General features: G+C 35.5%; 1 protein-coding gene across 1 annotated transcript in view; it reads left to right on the plus strand.

Moving 5' to 3' along the window:
• LOC118622464 (phosphatidylinositol 3,4,5-trisphosphate 3-phosphatase TPTE2-like) overlaps window positions 1-19,541 on the plus strand; it is a 97,337-nt gene that overhangs the window by 11,082 nt on the left and 66,714 nt on the right. The window contains exons 6-8 of the mRNA XM_036249810.1: window positions 9,106-9,166; window positions 9,953-10,034; window positions 10,138-10,226. Coding sequence (XP_036105703.1) covers window positions 9,106-9,166; window positions 9,953-10,034; window positions 10,138-10,226 — 232 coding nt within the window. The remainder of the gene's footprint in view (window positions 1-9,105; window positions 9,167-9,952; window positions 10,035-10,137; window positions 10,227-19,541) is intronic.

A 19,541-nucleotide genomic window follows, 5' to 3' on the forward strand; every position in this document is an offset into this window, starting at 1 on the left:
AAAGAAAAACACTACATAATGATAAAGGAATCTATTCAACAAGAGGATATAACCCTTGTAAATATTTATGCACCCAATATAGGAACACCTAAATATGAAAAGCAAATCTTGATGAACATAAAGGGAGAGATTGACAGTAATACAATAATAATAGGGGATTTTAACACCCCATGGACATCAATGGATAGATCTTCCAGACAGAAAATCAATAAAGAGATGGTGGCCTTAAATGACACACTAGATCAAATGGACTTAATTGATATATTCTAAGCATTCCACTGCAAAGCAATAAAATATACATTATTTTCAAATGCACATGGAATGTTTCCTAGAATACATGTTAGGACAAAAAACAAGTCTCATAATGCTATGAAACTTGAAATCAATCACAAAAAGAAAACTGAAAAAATGCACATTGACATGAATGCTAAATAACATGTTACTAAACAATAAATATGTCAACAATGAGATCAAGGAAGAAATCAAAAGATAACTTCAAACCAATGAAAATAAGAACACAACAACCCAAAATCTATGGAACAGAGGGAAAGCAGTCCTAAAAGGGAAATTCATAGCATTACAAGCCTATCTCAAGAAACAAGAAAAACTTCAAATAAACAATCTAACTTTACACTTAAAGAAACTTGAAAATAAAAACATCAAACAAAGCCCAGAGTGCAGAAAAGAAAGAAAACAATAAAGATCAGAGAAGAAATAAAGAGTCTAAAAAGGCAAAACAAAATATAAATGAAACCAACAGCTGGTTCTTTGAAAAGATAAACAAGATTGACAGACCTTTAACCAGATTCACAATAAAGAGAGGACCCAAGTAAATAAAATCAGAAATGAAAGAGGAGAAGTAACAACTGACACTAAAGAAATGCAAGGGTTTGTAAGAAAGTGTTATGAACAACTATATGCCAACAAATTGGACAATCTGGATGAAATGGATAAATTCCTAGAAACGTACAACCTTCCAAAACAAGATCAGGAAGAATCAGAGAATATGAATAGACAAATCACAGCTAGTGAAAATAAAGCAGTAATAAAAATATTTTTTAAAAAGTCCTGACAGGCCAGCACCATCCCCCATAGTAGCAGCCTGGTCAGAGTGGAGATATACCCACAGCCACAGAGGTGGGAAGCAGACATCCATCCCCAGGCAACAGAAGCACAGACCAGCAGCTGAAACCCATCCCAAAACACTACAGCAAAAGCTGAGCAGGAGTTGAGCCCCACAGGACAACAGCACTCCCCAACCACCAGTGGCGGGACCTGGGGCTCCACAGAGGCCTGTGTGGTCCAGCAGTTCACAAGAGCAGTGGGAAACCAGAGCCCAACAGAGACTGGTGTTATCCAGCTGCCTGCCCACGGGACCTGCAGAGTGTGGGAGCACCAGAGAGGACTGTACCACCCAGCAGGGACTGTGCGATCCAGTTACCCATGGGACCGGTGGGGTACTGAAGCAGCAGAGAGGCCTGTGCAAACCAGAAGCCCATAACATAGGCACAGAGCTGGGTCCCCCAAAGGTCTATGTGATCAAGTTACCCACGGGATCTGCAGGATGCAGGGGCACCAGAGAGGCCTCTGCGACCCAGCTGCACACAAGATAGGCATAGAGGATGTGAAAATGGAGGCAGAGAAATGGAAAAATTTCTAGAAACACATAGTCTCCCAAAACTGGATCAGGAAGAGATTGAAAACTTGAACAGAACAATAACAACAGAAGAAAATGAAGATGTAATCAAGACTCTTCCAGCAAACAAAAGCCCAGGCCCGGATGGCTTCACGGGGGAGTTTTACCGAACATTCAAAGAAGAACTAATACCCATTCTCCTCAAACTATTTCAAAAAATTCAAGAAGAAGGAAGACTTCCAAACTCGTTTTATGAAGCCAGCATAATTCTAATTCCAAAACCAGAAAAAGACACAATAATGACAGAAAACTACAGGCCAATATCCCTGATGAACATAGATGCCAAAATCCTGAACAAAATACTAGCAAATCGAATCCAGCAATACACCAAAAAAATTATCCACCATGACCAAGTGGGATTCATCCCAGGGATGCAAGGCTGGTACAATATTCGCAAATCCATAAATGTGATACACCACATAAATAAAATGAAGAATAAAAACCACATGATAATATCAATAGATGCTGGAAAAGCCTTCGACAAAATCCAGCATCCACTTCTGATAAAAACGCTCAGCAGTGTGGGAATAGAGGGATCATATCTAGACATAATAAAGGCCATATATGAAAGACCTACAGCCAACATCATACTCAATGGGCAAAAACTAAAAGCATTTCCCTTAAGAACAGGAACAAGGCAAGGATGCCCACTTTCGCCACTCCTATTTAACATAGTACTGGAAGTCTTAGCCACAGCAATCAGACAGGAAGAAAAAATAAAAGGGATCCAAATTGGAAAGGAGGAAGTGAAATGGTCATTATTTGCAGATGACATGATACTATACATAGAAAACCCCAAAGACTCCACCAAAAGTTTACTAGACTTAATAAATGAATTTGGCAAAGTAGCAGGATACAAAATCAACATCAAGAAATCAATGGCATTCTTATACACCAATGATGAACTCACAGAAAGAGAAACTAAGCAAACAATCCCATTTACCATTGTGGCAAAAAAATTAAGATACCTAGGAATAAACTTAACCAAAGAAATAAAGGACCTATTCGCAGAAAACTACAGGTCATTGAAAAAAGAAATAGAGCAAGATATAAAAAAGTGGAAGCACATACCCTGTTCATGGATTGGGAGAATTAACATCATTAAAATGTCCATATTACCCAAAGCAATCTATAGATTCAACGCAATCCCCATCAAAATACCAACGCCATACTTCACAGAATTAGAAATTACTTCAAAAGTTCATATGGAACCAAAAAAGGCCTCGAATAGCCACAGCAATCTTGAAAAGGAAGAACAAAGTTGGAGGGATCACAATACCAGATTTCAGGTTATACTACAAAGCCACTATAATCAAAACAGCCTGGTACTGGCACAGGAACAGGTATATAGACCAGTGGAACAGAATAGAGAACCCAGAGATGGACCCAAGGCAATACGCTCAATTAATATTTGACAAAGGTGGCAAAAGCATGCAGTGGAGTAAGGACAGCCTCTTTAATAAATGGTGCAGGGAAAATTGGACAGCTACTTGCAGAAAAATGAAACTAGACCATCAACTTACACCCTACACCAAAATAAACCCAAAATGGATAAAAGACTTAAATGTAACTAATGAATCCATAAAAATCCTAGAGGAGACTGTGGGCAACAAAATCTCAGACATCATATGCAGCAGAATTTTTACTGACACATCACCTAAGGCAATAGAAACAAAGGAGAAAATGAACACATGGGACTACATCAAACTCAAAAGCTTCTGCACAGCGAAAGATACAATCATCAAAACGGAAAGGCTACCCACTGTATGGGAGAGCATAATTGCCAATGATATATCAGATAAGGGGTTAATTTCCAATACATATAGAGTACTCATACAACTCCACAAAAGGAAGACAAACAATCCAATTAAAAAATGGGCAGAGGAACTAGACACCTCTCCAAACAAGACATACAAATGGCTAAGAAACATATGAAGAAATGCTCATCATCACTAATCATCAGAGAGATGCAAATCAAAACAACAATGAGGTATCACCTCACACCTGTCAGAATGGCCGCCATCAACAAATCATCAAACAACAAGTGTTGACGAGGGTGTGGAGAAAAGGGGACTCTAGTACAATGCTGGTGGAAATGCAGACTGGTGCAGCCACTATGGAAAACAATATGGTGTCACCACAAAAAATTAAAAATTGATCTTCCATTTGACCCAGTGATCCCACTTCTAGGAATATACCCTAAGAAGCATAAAACACCAATCAGAAAGAATATATGTACCCCCATCTTTGTAGCAGCACTATTTACAATCGCTAAGATCTGGAAACAGCCCAAGTGCCCATCAGTAGACAAATGGATCAAAAAGCTGTGGTACATATACACAATGGAGTACTACACAGCGGTAAGAAAGAAAGATCTCTTATCCTTTGAGACTACATGGAGGGACCTTGAAAGTATTATCCTAAGTGAAACAAGCCAAACAGAGAAAGACAAATTTCATATGATCTCACTTATTTGTGGAATATAATGAACATAACAGTTTGAGGAACGGGGTAGTTTCAGAGATGTGGAAGCGGGGTACAGACTGACAATCCCCTAAGGAATGGGGAGGTGGGGGAGGGATGAACCACAGAACTTATACGCATGTATGCATGAAGAGTGGACATGGACAACAATTTGGGGAAGGGGCAGGGAGGGGAGGGAGATGGGGGAATCAGTGGGGGGAAAAAGGAGAATCATCTGTAACAAAAATTAATTAATAAAAAATAAATTAAAAAAAAAAGAAAATGGAGGCAGAGTAAATAGAAGCTCCCAGGACCAAAGGGGAATTACAACTAAAATAAAGACAAATCCTTGAAAAAAAGCAACAGAAAAGCAGCAGGACAGGACCATATAACCAGGGACATTGGTAGGATCTGTGGAGGCACGAGAGGGTGGTGGGCTGGGAGCCCACAGACAGCAGCAGTCTTACCTGTTAACAGCACCCTTGGGGAATAAAGGCCAAGCCCTCTCCACAGTGCAGAGAGCCAGGACAGAACGATAAAATAGCTACAGCCACTCACTTGAGGATTATGCCAGAGGGAGGGCAGACTGGGCTGCAACTCTGTGGGTACAACCGGAACTTGGAGGGCACTCAAGAGGTTTTGCTGATTTGCAGCCATAAAAGATGGTAGACAGTGTGCTCCTTCCCCGAGATGTGGGGAAAGCAGTAGCCCCCCTCCACTTCCCTGCCTCAAAGATTCAGCCTTTTCCAAATGAGGCAAAGAAGTGCAAATTGAGGCTCATTAACAACCAGCATCTATTTCACTCTCCAAATCCTCTTATGCAGAACACCAGGGCTACATTCCAAGACACTGAATAACTGAGACTACTAGCCTCCAGGAGAAAGCTAGAGGATAACTGAACCTTTCCTGGGCTTGCAAATCTACTGGAAAGTAAGACTGGACAGTGTTATTTAACGTGGGCCCGCCCAGGCCTATCTAAACCCAGTAGAGGGAGCCACAAACAGCAGAACACCAACACCCACAGGGAAAATTTGGCAGGCTCCTAAGCCCACTGACATAGCCAAAATGGTGAAATAAAGAAAAAAATCCCAAATGAAAGAACAAGAGAACTCTATTGAAGATGAGATAAATAAAATGCAGCTACACAAATTATCAGAGGTAGAGTTCAGAGCCATGATCTTGAGGAAGCTCCACAGCATGCATAAGAACATCAGCACCATGAGTAAAGATATAGAAATATTGAAAGCCAACCAAGTGGAAATGAAGAATGACATAGCAGAAATTAAAAACACATTGGAAGGACTAATCAGTAGAGTAGAGGAAGCTGAGGACCAGATCAGTGTATTAGAATACAAGGTAGAAAAAATTAACCAATCAGAAAACCAAAAGCAACCAACAATTAAAAAACAGGAAGATAGCTGAGAATTGTGGGACAACTGGGAATATAATAACATTCACATCATAGGAGTCCCAAAAAGGAAAAAAATGGGCAAGGGTTAGAGAATTTATTGGGAGAAATAGTGACAGAAAACTTTCCTAACATGGTGAAAGAAGAAGACATTCAAGTTCAAGAAGCACAGAGAGCCCTAAGTAAGAAGAAGCAAAACAGGCCCACACCAAGACAGATAGTAATTAAAATGCCAAAAATTAAAGAAAAAGAGAGAATCCTAAAGGCAGCAAGAGATAAGCAACAGATAACCTACAAAGAAAACCCCATAAGGCTCTCAGCTGACTTCTCATCAGAAACACTACAGGCCAGCAGGGAGTGGCATGAAGTAATCAAGGTCATAAAAAAACAAGGATCTGAATCCAATACTACTCTACCCAGCAAGGCTGTCACTCAAAATAGAAGGTCAAATAAAGAGCTTCCCAGACCCCCCCCCCCAAAAAAAAAAAAAGACTAAGGGAATATATTAGCACCAAATAAGCAGACACAGAGTAGCTGACTGGATAAGAAAGCAAGACTCACATATATGTTGTTTACAAGAGACCCACCTCACAACAAAAGACTCACATAGGTTGAAAGTGAAGTGATAGAAAAAAAAAAATTCCAAGCAAATGAAAAAAAAAAAACAAAAAAAACTGGGGTAGCAATACTATTATCTGATAAAGTAGATTTAAAAATGAAGACCATAACTAGAGACAAAGAAGGCCTCTACATAATATTGAAAGAATCTATCCAACAGGAAGATATAACCTAGGTGAACATATATGCACCCAATATAGGAGCACCGACACATATTAAAAATCTTCTGGAGGACTTCAAAAGAGAAATCGACAGCAATACAATTATAGCAGAGTACTTCAACACCCTGCTGACATCACTGGATAGATTATCTAGACAAAAAATTAACAAGGAAACACAGTCTCTAAATGAAGTGCTAGATCAAATGGATTTAATAGATATCTACAAAGAATTACACCCCAAAACTGCATAATTTCATTCTTCTCAAGTGCACATGGGACATTATCAAAGATAGACCACATGTTAGGGCACAAACTAAGTCTCGACAAGTTCAAGAAGATTAAAATCATATCAAGCATCTTCTCAGATCACAATGGTATGAATCTAGAAATCAACTGCAATAAGAACATGCAAAGACATTGGAACACATGGAGGCTAAATAGCATGTTACTGAACAATGAATGTGTTACCATGGAGATCAAGGAAGAAAATGAAAACTTCCTGGAAAACAATGAAAATGGACACACAACAACACAAAATCCAACAACTAAGATCTGGAAACAGCTCAAATGTCCATCAGTAGTGGTACATACATACAATGGAATACTATGCAGCTGTAAGAAAGAAAGATCTCTTATCCTTTGAGACGAAATGGAGGGACCAGGAAAGTATCATCCTAAGCGAAACAAGCCAAACAGAGAAAGACAAGTATCATATGATCTCACTTATTTGTGAAGAATGGGATAGTCCCAGAGACGTGGAAGTGGGGTACAGACTGACAATCCCCAGAAGAGGGGATGGTGGGGGAGAGATAAACCACAGAAGTTATATGCATGTGTGCATGAGTAATGAACAGGGCGGGGAGGGGGGAGAGGGTAATCAGTGGGAGAAAAAGGAGAAGCATCTGTAACAAAAATAAATTAATTAAATAAAAAAAAGTTTTATACATCCAGGCACATTAATTTTTCCATATAAAAGAAAACACTGACTATCCTTATATTGGGTATACTAAAGAAGGCTTGCTCATAAATTAACCATTGTGAAATATTTACTTGTTGAGAGAGTGAATTTTTCAGGACAATATCTTAATGGTTGTATGATATTCATTAGTGCTGTAATTAACCTCTAATGTTGGAAATTTAGGTATTACTATTATCAGTAGTAACACAGCAAGAAAGGCACAAAGGCCAAAGGTTTTTCTGAAAAGATTCCTAGGAGTGAAAGTATCTGGTTAAAGAGCATGAATAGTTTACAGTTCTTGGTATAAATTGCCAAATTGAGTGGATTCTATCAGCAATAAATCAAAGGTTTTATTTTCGTGCCATATTTGCCAGCATTGGAGTTTCTTATTAAAAAGTAAAGGAATAATTTCATGGGTTAAAATGGCATTTCATTGTCGTTTTGACTTCTTTATTGGTGAAGGTGAATATTTCTTTATGTAGATTATTGGCCAGTGGATTTTTGTGTGTGAATTTATTTATGTCTTTGGCCCATTTAGCTATAGGGTGAGGGATTACAATATAAATTATTATTGATGAGTTATTGGTTTATACTAGTATAACTAATTTATAGATTATATTAGGCAGAGTCCCCATTCACTCAATTTTAATGAGAAATCTTCTCTTCTATTCTTTGTTTGTTGTAGTGCAGCATTTTTTAAACAGAAATTTCAAGTTTTTATGGTCACACTTAAATCTGTTGGTCTTCCATTGATTTAACACTTAGTTCTTGCTCATCAAAAAATTAAATAATGTTCACTTAAATTTCTTAGATATGTTTGTGGGTTTTTATATTTCATTCCTCAATCCATCTGGGACCCCATGCATTTTTTATGTAAATAAGACTATTTATCCTCCCTGACCCAGTATTATACAGACTCAGAATGTTTATCTTTTTTACTTGACAGAGATTAACCAACTAACAAATTTGTCACTTTGATACCTTAATTTTACTTTTCTCAATATTAAGCCAGTAAACATTGTTCTGAGGGTACTATACTAATCAATTTTTTAACTTTTTAATAGTCATTTTTGTTGCACAGAGACACATGCATGTGTGTATGTGTGTGTTTCAGATGGATAAGTTTGCTGAAATGTATCAGTGTGGTGATAGCAACAGTATTTTAAAAAATAATCACTGCTGATTTCTTATTTTAAGAATTATACATATATGCACGTTGCATAAATATACATGTACACACACACATATTTATTTTAGAAAATAAGAAAACAGAGAGGAATCCAAAAAAATCTCCATATTGCCACCACTTACCTAAAAGTTGATATAATGTGTTTATCTTTTTCTATCATGCATATACAAGCAATCATACCATATGCTTCTTGCATTTATTTATTTAAATAGTGGGTAGGTAGAATGTAATATCCAGATTATTATCTAAAAGACATGTCGATTCAGTATTAGATCTAGATAAGAACCATGTATTACTGTGAATTAATGATTTGGAACAAACTTACTTAAAGCTAGGTAACCATCTCAATTCTTCGTCTGGTAGCTTAAGTAATATGTATTTATAGTAGAGGCCAATTAGAGTGGTTAATACAACTTTGTAGGTTATTGGGAAACAATCAGGTGCTTAGATATTTCTTGGAATATACATAACCTTATATTTCCTGAATCACCCCTTAAAGGTGCTAAGAGAGAGACAAGTGAATAAAAGGTAATAACCATTTTAGGTTATTCCTAGAAAATGGGTTTTGTTGGTGTCATGTGGATATATGTAAGATATGTCCATCTTTCTTAGGAAGTTGTACGGTTCCTGGATACCAAGCATCGAAACCACTATCAAGTCTACAATCTTTGCAGTATGTATATGACTATTTTCCTACTAAATATAGAAAACAGATCACTACACACAAGATGGCTCAATTTTTACATTTTATTTAATCATAAGCATTTGGTGGTGGTGGGAAGTGAGTTTAAAAATCCCCATCTTGTGCTGGCCCTACTTGGTAGGAAAAGGTAGCTCACCAGCACCAAGTGCCCTGTGGGGTAGGCAAGGAGGCTGAAGTGGAGGTGGAGCTGTGTTAGGAAGAGTCTAGTTTAGTGGTATTAAGTTTAGAAAACTACTTCTGTTTTTCCTGCCAGTTTGTGTTTTGAAGACAGATCATTCAATTAATGCATTCTCTAACCCACTAGGGGTGGGATGTGAGGAGAGCAGGGCTCTACACAAAAAAACAAAATCTATAGGAAACATTATATTCCAGCTTACTACTCTGTCACTCTTGATTTTGCCTCTTTCTATACATTAGACATTTTCAGGGGGCAAGCAATTTTGTTGGCCTCATTTACTTCTGCTCTGTGGTGTCTAACTACCCTAGCATAATGTGATGAGTAGCCTGCTAGAAAATTAAAAGTAAGGCCTATTAAACAAATTAAAATAAGTTGGACTTAGGTTATAAAGATGGACAAACTACTCCTACCCTTATGTTTTTGAGACCCTTAAGTGTCTTTTAGTGTAGCAGGAACTGACAGAAAGCTCCTTTTAAGGTGAATAAGGAATTTCTAATGGAAAAGTATAACATTCATAACTTGATAGTTTACTATGTTTATTAAGTATAGAGCTATGACCCATGTATCATTTATTTTAGGTGAAAAAGCTTATGATCCTAAGTACTTCCATTATAGGGTCCGTCGAATCATGATTGATGATCATAATGTTCCTTCTTTGAGGTAAGTTTTATGCCAAGTTGGCTGTTAGAAGTGGGCTAAATACATGGGGCTTGATTTTTTGGAAGTCTTTTTATTCAACTAAAAATCTTACATTTGAAATCAGTGAGATGCTGGAATTTTCCAAAGAAGTACAGAATTGGATGGCTCAAGATAGTAAAAACATCGTAGTGATTCACTGTAAGGGAGGCAAAGGTAAAAAACATTTTTTTTATTTCTCTTTTTCTAAAGAAATTAGAAAAATGTATTAAAATAAAAGAACAAGACACATACTGCTATTAATCAGTATTAATAGTTGTTAACATTTTAAAATATTAACTTTAAGACTGAAAGAAAACAAGGAAAGAGGGAGATAGGGAAAGAGGAAGAAAGGAAACAGGCATAAAAGAACTAAGGAAGGTTGAGCATATTTTCCCTTCTTTACTGACTATTTTGGTTTTTCATTTTTGATTTGCAAAAATATCAGTCAAAATAAAAACTTTTTAACTTTAGAAACTGTAAGAGAACTTTTATTTTATTTAAGATTTTTCTTTAACTTTGTAAGGACCTTTTAAGGTTAAAATAGCCAATAGCAATGCTATTTCATAAACCAAAAATTATCTGAAATGTTTATAATATAATGATACAAAGAAGTTGGTTTTAGTGGGGGTAAAGAAATTTTAAAAGCCATTTGTAAATCCAACCAATTTAAGTTGAGATCGGTTTTCTCTCATTCAGCTTTAGGCTTTTAATAGTCATCTAAGCAAACCCTACAATTTTGGACAAAGAATTACATTTTTGGTGAACTGTAAAATATTTTTTATACTGAATTCCAGGAAAACACAATACTTTAAAATTGTCTTATATGATTGAATAGAATCAAGTTTTAGTCTTATATGAAAATTAGTTTGAAGCCCATTAGTATTAGGCAAGTTCTATTGTTAGTTCCACAGGCTGAAATATTCTGAATATAGTGGCAAATTACAATACATGGATAAAGAACATAGAGGTTAAACCATTTGGAATTGCCAGTTTTTGAGTTTTCTTTACTTATAAAATGGCCACTTCACATGGCTCTTAGTGTAAGCAATTGACCTCAGTTTTCTGTTATTTAAAGCAAAGTCTCTGCCTGAAGGAAAGTGTTCATTTCAAATTAAAATTTGTTGTTGTTGTTATTGGGAGGGGATTCATACTATTCTGTGTTCACATGTTTTTCATTGGCATTCCTTTGGGATTGTTTGGAGGGCTGGTATTCAGCTGGTATGCACTAGAGTAACATCTTTTTCAAGTTGTCATTCATATTGCTTTTGCTCTCATTAGTTGGTGCCTGCACATTACTGGTAGTGTGATACTCAAAATATTTTATTATTGATTTATGGGACTTATTTAAATAATCTGAATGCTAAATTTTTATTAGTAATTAATATTGCAATATCTTCTCCCACTGTCTTGTCCTTTACATTTGATTATGATTTATTTTATCATATAGATGTTTGTAATTTACATTGTGAAATTTATCAACCTTTTTGTGTTTGTGGTTTGTGCTTGTCATGTTAAAGTAATCCACCTGTACAATAACGTAGTAAAGATATTCTACTTATAAAATACTAAAATTTAATTTTTTACATTTGGGTCTTTAAGCTCACTGGAATTTGAGAAGGAGTTTTTGTTTGTTTGTTTTTTACATATGGTTAGACCATTGTCCCAACACACTCGATTGCATTCTTCATTGACTTGTAATCCCTTCTCAGCCATATACCAAGTTTTCACAAATGTTTGGGACTATTTTTGAATTCTTCAACCACACTGTTATAATTTTATAGTTTTTAATATATTTTGATTAATACAGAATGGTCTTGCCCCTTCTTACATTTAATTTTAGAATCATTTTATCAAGTTCTACATTAAAATATGTTTAGAATTTTTATTGGAACTGTGTCAAGTTTGTAGATTCATTTGAAAAAACTGACAATATTAAGTTTTACCAAATAGTTTTCTATTTATTTAAATCATCTTCCTTTCAATATTATTTTATACTTTTTTTCATGGTGGTCTTAAATATCTTCTGTTTAATTTATTCTTAGGCATATTGCCACTGCAAATGGAAACTTTTTTTTCTGTTACATTTGGATTGGTTCCAGTTTTTACTCTTATAAATAATGCCGCTATGAAATATATGTTTCTTGTGCCCCCCTTTCTATTGAGTATATACCTTGGACTAAAATCATTGTGCTTTAAGTTAATGAATCTCAAACTTTTGTAGATAATGTCATCTGTGTTCTGAAACAGTTGTACAGATTTACACTCCACTGGCAATGTAGAAAAGTCTATGTTCCACATCTTTACCATATCTTTGTACTTTTAGTCATTGGGTGGGTGTGTAGTTATATCTCATGATGGCTTTTTTCATTTGCATTTCTATGATTACTAATAAGGTGGAGAAAGTGTTCATAGGTTTATTAACCACCTTTTGTTGTAAAGGTTTGTTTAATTTCCTTATTTTTTTCCCAGTTGACTGAATATGAATTCTTTTTTTTATCCATGAATTCTTAATGTATTCCAGATTTCAACCCTGTTATTTGTTATATGTACTGCACTGTAATTTTCTTTTTCTTTCACTTATGAGTATCATTTGGTTAACAGACGTTCAATGCACTATATTGTTCTTTCTCTTTATAAGGTGTTTTTGTGTCCTTGTGTGTTTAAAAGGCATTTTCCTATATAATCTTATAGAAGGTTTATTCCATTTGAAATTGATTTTTATGTGTGGTGTGAGGAAAGGGTCAAGTTTCATCTTTTTTCATATGACTATCCAATTGTTTCAGCAGACTGATTGGACTTTCATTTCTTTACTGTTCTGCAGGACATGGTCTGTTTCTGAACTTTCTATTCTGTTCATTGGTCTTTCCTTTATCTGTATGCCAGTAGCACAACTATCTTACTTACTATAGCTTACTAATATTCCTGATTTCCAGTCGAAGGACTCTACTCATCTTGCTCTTCTTCACAATTGTTTGGGTCTTATTAGGCCATCTACATTTCCATATAAATTTAATAATCAACTAGTCAAATTACACACACACACACACACACACACATACACACTTGATTCCATTTTGTTTATGATAATGTACCTGGTAGTTATTTTGGTAGATTTTCTTCATCAAGTTAAGGAAGTTTCCTAGTTTTTCTTTATTTTTAAAATTATGAATATATACTGAATTTTAATGAGTACTTTTTCCTGCACTTACTGAGATGATTACATTGCATTGAATATGCAGATTGAAGAGAACTGAAATCTTTACAATATTGAGTCTTCTATCCATGAAGGGAGATAGCCCCTCATTTAGTTAGGTGTTCTTCAATCTCTCTTTATAATTTTTTTCATTTTCTGTATATAAAGCTTGTATATTTTTGTTAGATTTATTCATAGATATTTGATATTTTTATACAAATATTAATTATATTCTTTAAAATTTTTTATTTATCTAAGTGTTTTTGTTATTCTAAATGCAATTTATTTTATTAAACTTGCAATCAGCAACTTTATTAAACTCTTCTTAAATCTACTAATTTATCTATAAATTTTTATTTCATTTTATAGTAAACAATTATATCATATAAAGATAATGAATTGTATTTTTACCTTTTCAATTCTTTTCTCTCCCCTAACACTGGCTAGAAACTTCAGTGCAGTGTTGAATTAGAGGTAGTAATAGCAGACATCCTTGTTCTGTTCCTGCTGTCAAAGTTTCATCATCTCACCAACTACTTTAAGGAATGTGTGTGTGTGTGTGTGTGTGTGTGTGTGTGTGTGAGAGAGAGAGAGAGAGAGAGAGAGAGAGAGAGAGCTGGCAAGGGCAAAATAAGAAACCATCATCATAATTACTTTTAGTTATTGATTTCTGGTTGTACTGCATTATACTTAGAGAACATATTATATATTCTTTTAGTTCTTTGAAATTTGTTTACTAGTTTTATGGCCAGAATTTGGTCAATTTTATCAAATATTTTCTGTGCACTTGAAAAGAAAGTATATTATGCATTATTATGAACAGTGTTCTAAATGTGTCCATTAAGTCATTGGTTAATTTATTGATTCAAATCTTCTATATCTTTAGTGACATTTTATTTTGGTTTGATGAAATATTTTACAATGTAATTTCTCCTTCCCATCCACCACCATTAGCTTGGAAGTTCTAGACTGGTTTTATATGCCTTTATTAATTACTCTAAAGATTTCAACCTACATCCTTCATTTAGCTATTGGCTTTTTTTTTTTTTTTGACCTTGTATTTAGCAATCTTCCTGAAGTCTCTCATTAGTTTTAGGAGTTAGTCTACAGATGTAATTGGATTTTAATATTCTGAAAATAATGAAAGTTTGTCTCTTCTGTTCTTATCCCTATAGTTTTTGTTTCTTTTGCTCACCTTAATACACTGGCTAAACCCTGTAATACAGTGTTAATAGAAGCAGTGAGTAATGTACATTTATGTGTAGTTCCTGGCTTTAAAGAAAATGCTGTCAACATTTTATCAGTAATATGATGTACCTGGTAGTTATTTTGGTAGATTTCCTTCATCAAATTAAGGGAGTTTCCTAGTTTTTTTTTTTTTAATTATGAATATATACTAAATTTAGTGAATACTTTTTTCTGCACTCACTGAGATGATTACAAGGTATGCTTTTAATTTGTAAATATGATATAGATTTCTGATATAAGATGATCCTTGCATTCCTGAGATAAATGGCACTTGATGGTGATATATATTTGTTCTACATTGTGAGAGTCACTCTGAAGAAATTTTAATCAATTTTTTTACATCTATATTCATAAGTGAGACAAGTATAAAATTATTTTTTCTTCTATTATATTTGTGCAGTTTGAGCATCAGTTATACTAGTATTATCAAATAACTTGGGAGTTTTTCTTTTTTGCCTATTATGTTAAAAATTATAAAAGACATTACCAGACATCAGATTATACTACAAAGCCACTGCAATCAAAACAGCCTGGTACTGGCAAAAGAACAGGCACATAAATCAATGGAACAGAATAGAGAACCCAGAAATGGACCCAAGACAACATGCTCAATTAATATTTGACAAGGGTGGAAAGAGCATACAGTGGAATCAAGACAGTCTCTTTAGTAAATGGTGTTGGAAAAAGTAGACAGTTACATGTAAAAAAATGATGCTAGACCACCAACTGACACCATACACAAGAATAAACTCAAAATGGATAAAAGACTTAAATGTAGCTTGTGATTTCATAAAAATCCTAGAAGAAAATGCAGGCAACAAAATTTCAGACATCATATGCTGCAGAATTTCCACTGATACATCACCTAAGGCAACAGAAACAAAGGAAAAAATGAACGCATGGGACTACATCAAACTCCAAAGCTTCTGCACAGCAAAAGAAATACCATCAAAATGGAAAGGGATCCCACTATATAAAAGATCATAATCGCCAATGATGCATCAGATAAGGGGTTAATTTCCAATATATATAGAGTGCTCATACAACTCAACAAAACGAAGATAAAGAACCCAATTAAAAAATGGGCAGAGGACCTAAATAGACACCTCTCCAAAAAGGACATACAAATGGCCAAGAGACATATGAAGAAATGCTCAACATCAATAATCATCAGAGAGATGCAAATTAAAACAACTATGACGTATCACCTCACACCTGTCAAAATGGCCGCCATCAACAAATCATCAAACAACAAATGTTGGCTAGGGTGTGGAGAAAAGGGGACTCCAGTACACTGCTGGTGGGAATGCAGACTGGTGCAGCCACTGTGGAAAAAGCTATGGTGTTACCTCAAAAAGTTAAAAATCAAACTACTGTTATTTTAATTTTTTTAAACCAATGTTTATTATTTTTGTTAATAATTTTCCATTGATTTTTAGATCGAGTGGAAGGAAGAGAGAGAGAGAGAGAGAGAGAATATGAGAGAGACACATCGATTGATTGCCTCTTGCACAACCCCAACCGGGGCGGAATCAAACCTGCAACCCAGATACACGCCCCGACCAAAATTGAACCTGCAACCCTTAGGTCTGCAGTACAATGCTCTAACTGCTGAGCCCAACCAAGCATGGCTTGAATAAGCTTTTTTTTTTTTTATCCTCACCTGAGGATATATTTTTTTCTATTTATCTTCAGATAGAGAAAGAGGGAGAGAGAGAGAGACATTGATGTGAGAGGGACACATCGACTGGTTGCCTCCCGCAAGACCCCAATGAGGGCCGGGGATAAACTGCAACCAAGGTAGGTGGCCTTGGCTGGAATCAAACCTGAGACTCCTTGGTCTGTGAGCCAATGCTCTACTTCTGAGCTAAACTGGCCAGGGCCTGAGTAAGCTTTTTAATTGAAATTTTAAATTTAAGTTTTACAGTGATTGACAAAGTTATTCATGCAGTGTTTTTAAATTCCTACTGTATCCGTAATATTGCCCTCATTTTTATTTCTAATATTTGTACCTCCCTTTATAAAATCAGTTTACAAGAAGTTTGTGTATTAGTTTCTTGGGAAAAAACTGATGTTTAATGTTATTAATCATTCTATTTTAATTTATGTTTCATTAATTTACATCACTGCCCTGGCCAGTTAGCTCAGTGGTTAGAGTGTCAGCCCACGGACCAGAGAGTCCTGGGTTCAGTTCCCGCTAAGGGCATGTACCTCGATTGCAGTTTGCAGTTTGTCCCCGGGGGCTCGACTGGGGTCATGTGGGTGGCGACCAATCGATGAGACTCATCGATGTTTTTCTCTCTCTCTTCCCCCCTCTCTCCCTCCTGCTCTATCTGAAGATAAATGAAAAAGAAAAAAAAAAACAACTTACATCACTTTTTCTACTTGTTTTATGTATACTTGTTTTTTTTAAACTACTTTCTTGAATGAAAAACAATTCATTAATTTGAAATTTTTAAACGTTATTGTCTGTATTTAGAGTCTATGTATTTTTCTGTTAATACTACTTTAGCTAACTTTGTTATTTTATTTTTCTTTAGTTTTGAATAAATTGTAATTATTCTACTAATTCTCCCAAAAATAATTCACCAAATCTCTTGATTTTTAAACAGATTACGTAGAAGTGATTTTGTTTACAAATCTGGATTACTTTTATTTATTTTAAATGAGTGTTTAGGAGTTTTAGCCATATTTTTATTATTGATTTTATATTGTATTTGTTCAGAGATAGTGATTTAGATTAAAAGTGTGGTCCATGGAATAGCACTATCAGCATCAATTAGGAGCCACTTAGAAAAGCAAAATCTCATAATCACTTCAAACCTACTAAATTAGAATTTGCATTTTAGTTAGATCTTCAGATGATCTATACACCATTTAAGTTTGAGAAGCATCAACTGATAATGATTTCTTAGTAATAGCCAGAGAGTTTTCACCTTTTATTTTTTTACCATCTGTTTTAAATAAAGCATTGCTTCACCCTGAGACCTGATTTAACCATTTTTTCTCCAACTTGGAGAAAAGAGCAATGTAAGCACCTAACATTTTGGGCCCACTCAAAGCTAACCTTTAGGAGTGTTTGGGCCCTTTCTCCTACTTGGAGCGGGGATTAAAAATCAACGACATCACCTGGGTTGCACTTTTACTCACTTTACCCAGCATAGCCAAACTTGGCCAAAAGAGTCAGTAAGACAACTCTCATATGGTTGGACCTGTTGTTTTCAATTCCATAGGTGACTTTGACCTCTCACAACAGCATCATACTTTCATCATACCCATGTCTTCATCCTTCCTTTTCACAAACAGTGCTTTTTATATTCTTCAGTGAGTCAGGGTAACTTTAGTAAATCCCAATTCTGCCACCAACTTTATCAGAGGTCCCCAAGACACTCCCTAGATTTAGTGATTCACAGAGGGCTCGCAGGACTCAGGATGTGGTCATATTTATGCTATGATGTATTACAGTGAAAGGATATAAAGCAAAATCAGCACAGAGAAAAGGTGCCTGGGGAAAGTCCAGAAGAAACCAGGCAGAAGCTTCCAAGAGTCTTCTCTAGTGTAGTTACACAGGGTGTGATTGATTCCTTTAGCAGAGTGTTTTTAAAGCACATGTAAAGTATTTTCTAGCAGGGAAGCTCGTTAGAGACCCAGTGCCCTTGGTTTTTATTGGGAGCTGGTCAAATAGACACCTTCTAACTAGCATGGACCAAAATTCTAGACTCCCAGAAGAAAAACAAGTGTTCAGCATAAACCATATTGTTTCATAAATAGTTTAGGCACAATGAGCCAGTCTTATCAGGGAATGGTGAAAATCTTGAAATTCAGTTTTATAGATGCCAGCAAAGACCAAACTTAAACTCAGGCTTATTGACAGTAGTCAGGCTTATTATGTTAACTCTTCTACACAAATGGTTGAGACTTCTTTGTGGTGTAATATATGATCCATTTCAAGTATAACTATAAATCTCATACCTAGAAAACAATGTGTATTCTCCAATATTTAAGTGCAGGTGATCTTTCTGTCTATCTATCATCAATCATATTAATTCGATTACTCAAATCTTTATACTTGCTTTTTTTTTAAAGTATGTCAGAATGTGAAAAAGGTCTGTTAAACTCTTTCACCATTATTGTTAAATAATGGTTTCTTCTTTTTTATTGAGTTGTTACTAATGACTATATTTTTACATTTAAAAATTTAATTACAGTTGACATACAATATTATATTAGTTTCAGGTGTAAAACAAAATGATTAGACATTTATATAATTTAAGTGATTACCCTGATAAATCTAGTACCCACCTGACACCATACATAATTATTATAACACCTAGGAATAAATTTAACCAAGGAGGCAAAAGACGTACTCATAAAATTACAAAACATTAAAGAAAGGCTTTCCTGTGGGAGCCACTGAGTTGAGAGGAGTGTGGCCTTCTCCCCTCCACCCCATGGTGTGTGCTAGTCCACTGGTATCAGTGTACTCCAAAAAGGGGGATCATCTGGCAAAAATGTCACTTTGCCTGCTGTGTTCAAGGCTCCCATTCCACCAGATACTGTGAACTTTGCTCACACCAACTTGTGCAAAAACAACAGACAGCCCAATGATGTCAGTAAATTGGCAGGTCATCAAACAAGTGCTGAGTCTTGGATACTGGCAGAGCTGTGGCTCAAATTCCCAGAGTTCAAGGTGGTGGAACTCATAATTTTGTACAGGGTGCTTTTGGAAATATGTGTCATGGGGGCTGCATGTTTGTGCCAACAAAAACCTGGTGCCACTGGCAGCGCAGGGTGAACACAGCACAGAAGTGGTATGCCATCCACTCTGCCCCAGCTGCCTCAGCATTACCAGCATTGATCATGTCTAAAGGTCAATGCATTGAAGATAAACTTCCTTTGGTGGTTGAAGATAAAGTTGAAAGTTGTAAGAAAATCAAGGAGCCTGTTTTACTTCTTAAGAAACATAAGGCCTGGAATGATATAAAAAATGTCTATGCCTCTCAGTGAATGAGAGCTGGCAAGGACAAAAGGAGAAACCATTTTTGTAT

This window comes from Molossus molossus, unplaced genomic scaffold, assembly GCF_014108415.1.
Source record: "Molossus molossus isolate mMolMol1 unplaced genomic scaffold, mMolMol1.p scaffold_m16_p_9, whole genome shotgun sequence".
NCBI classification, from domain to species: domain Eukaryota; kingdom Metazoa; phylum Chordata; class Mammalia; order Chiroptera; family Molossidae; genus Molossus; species Molossus molossus.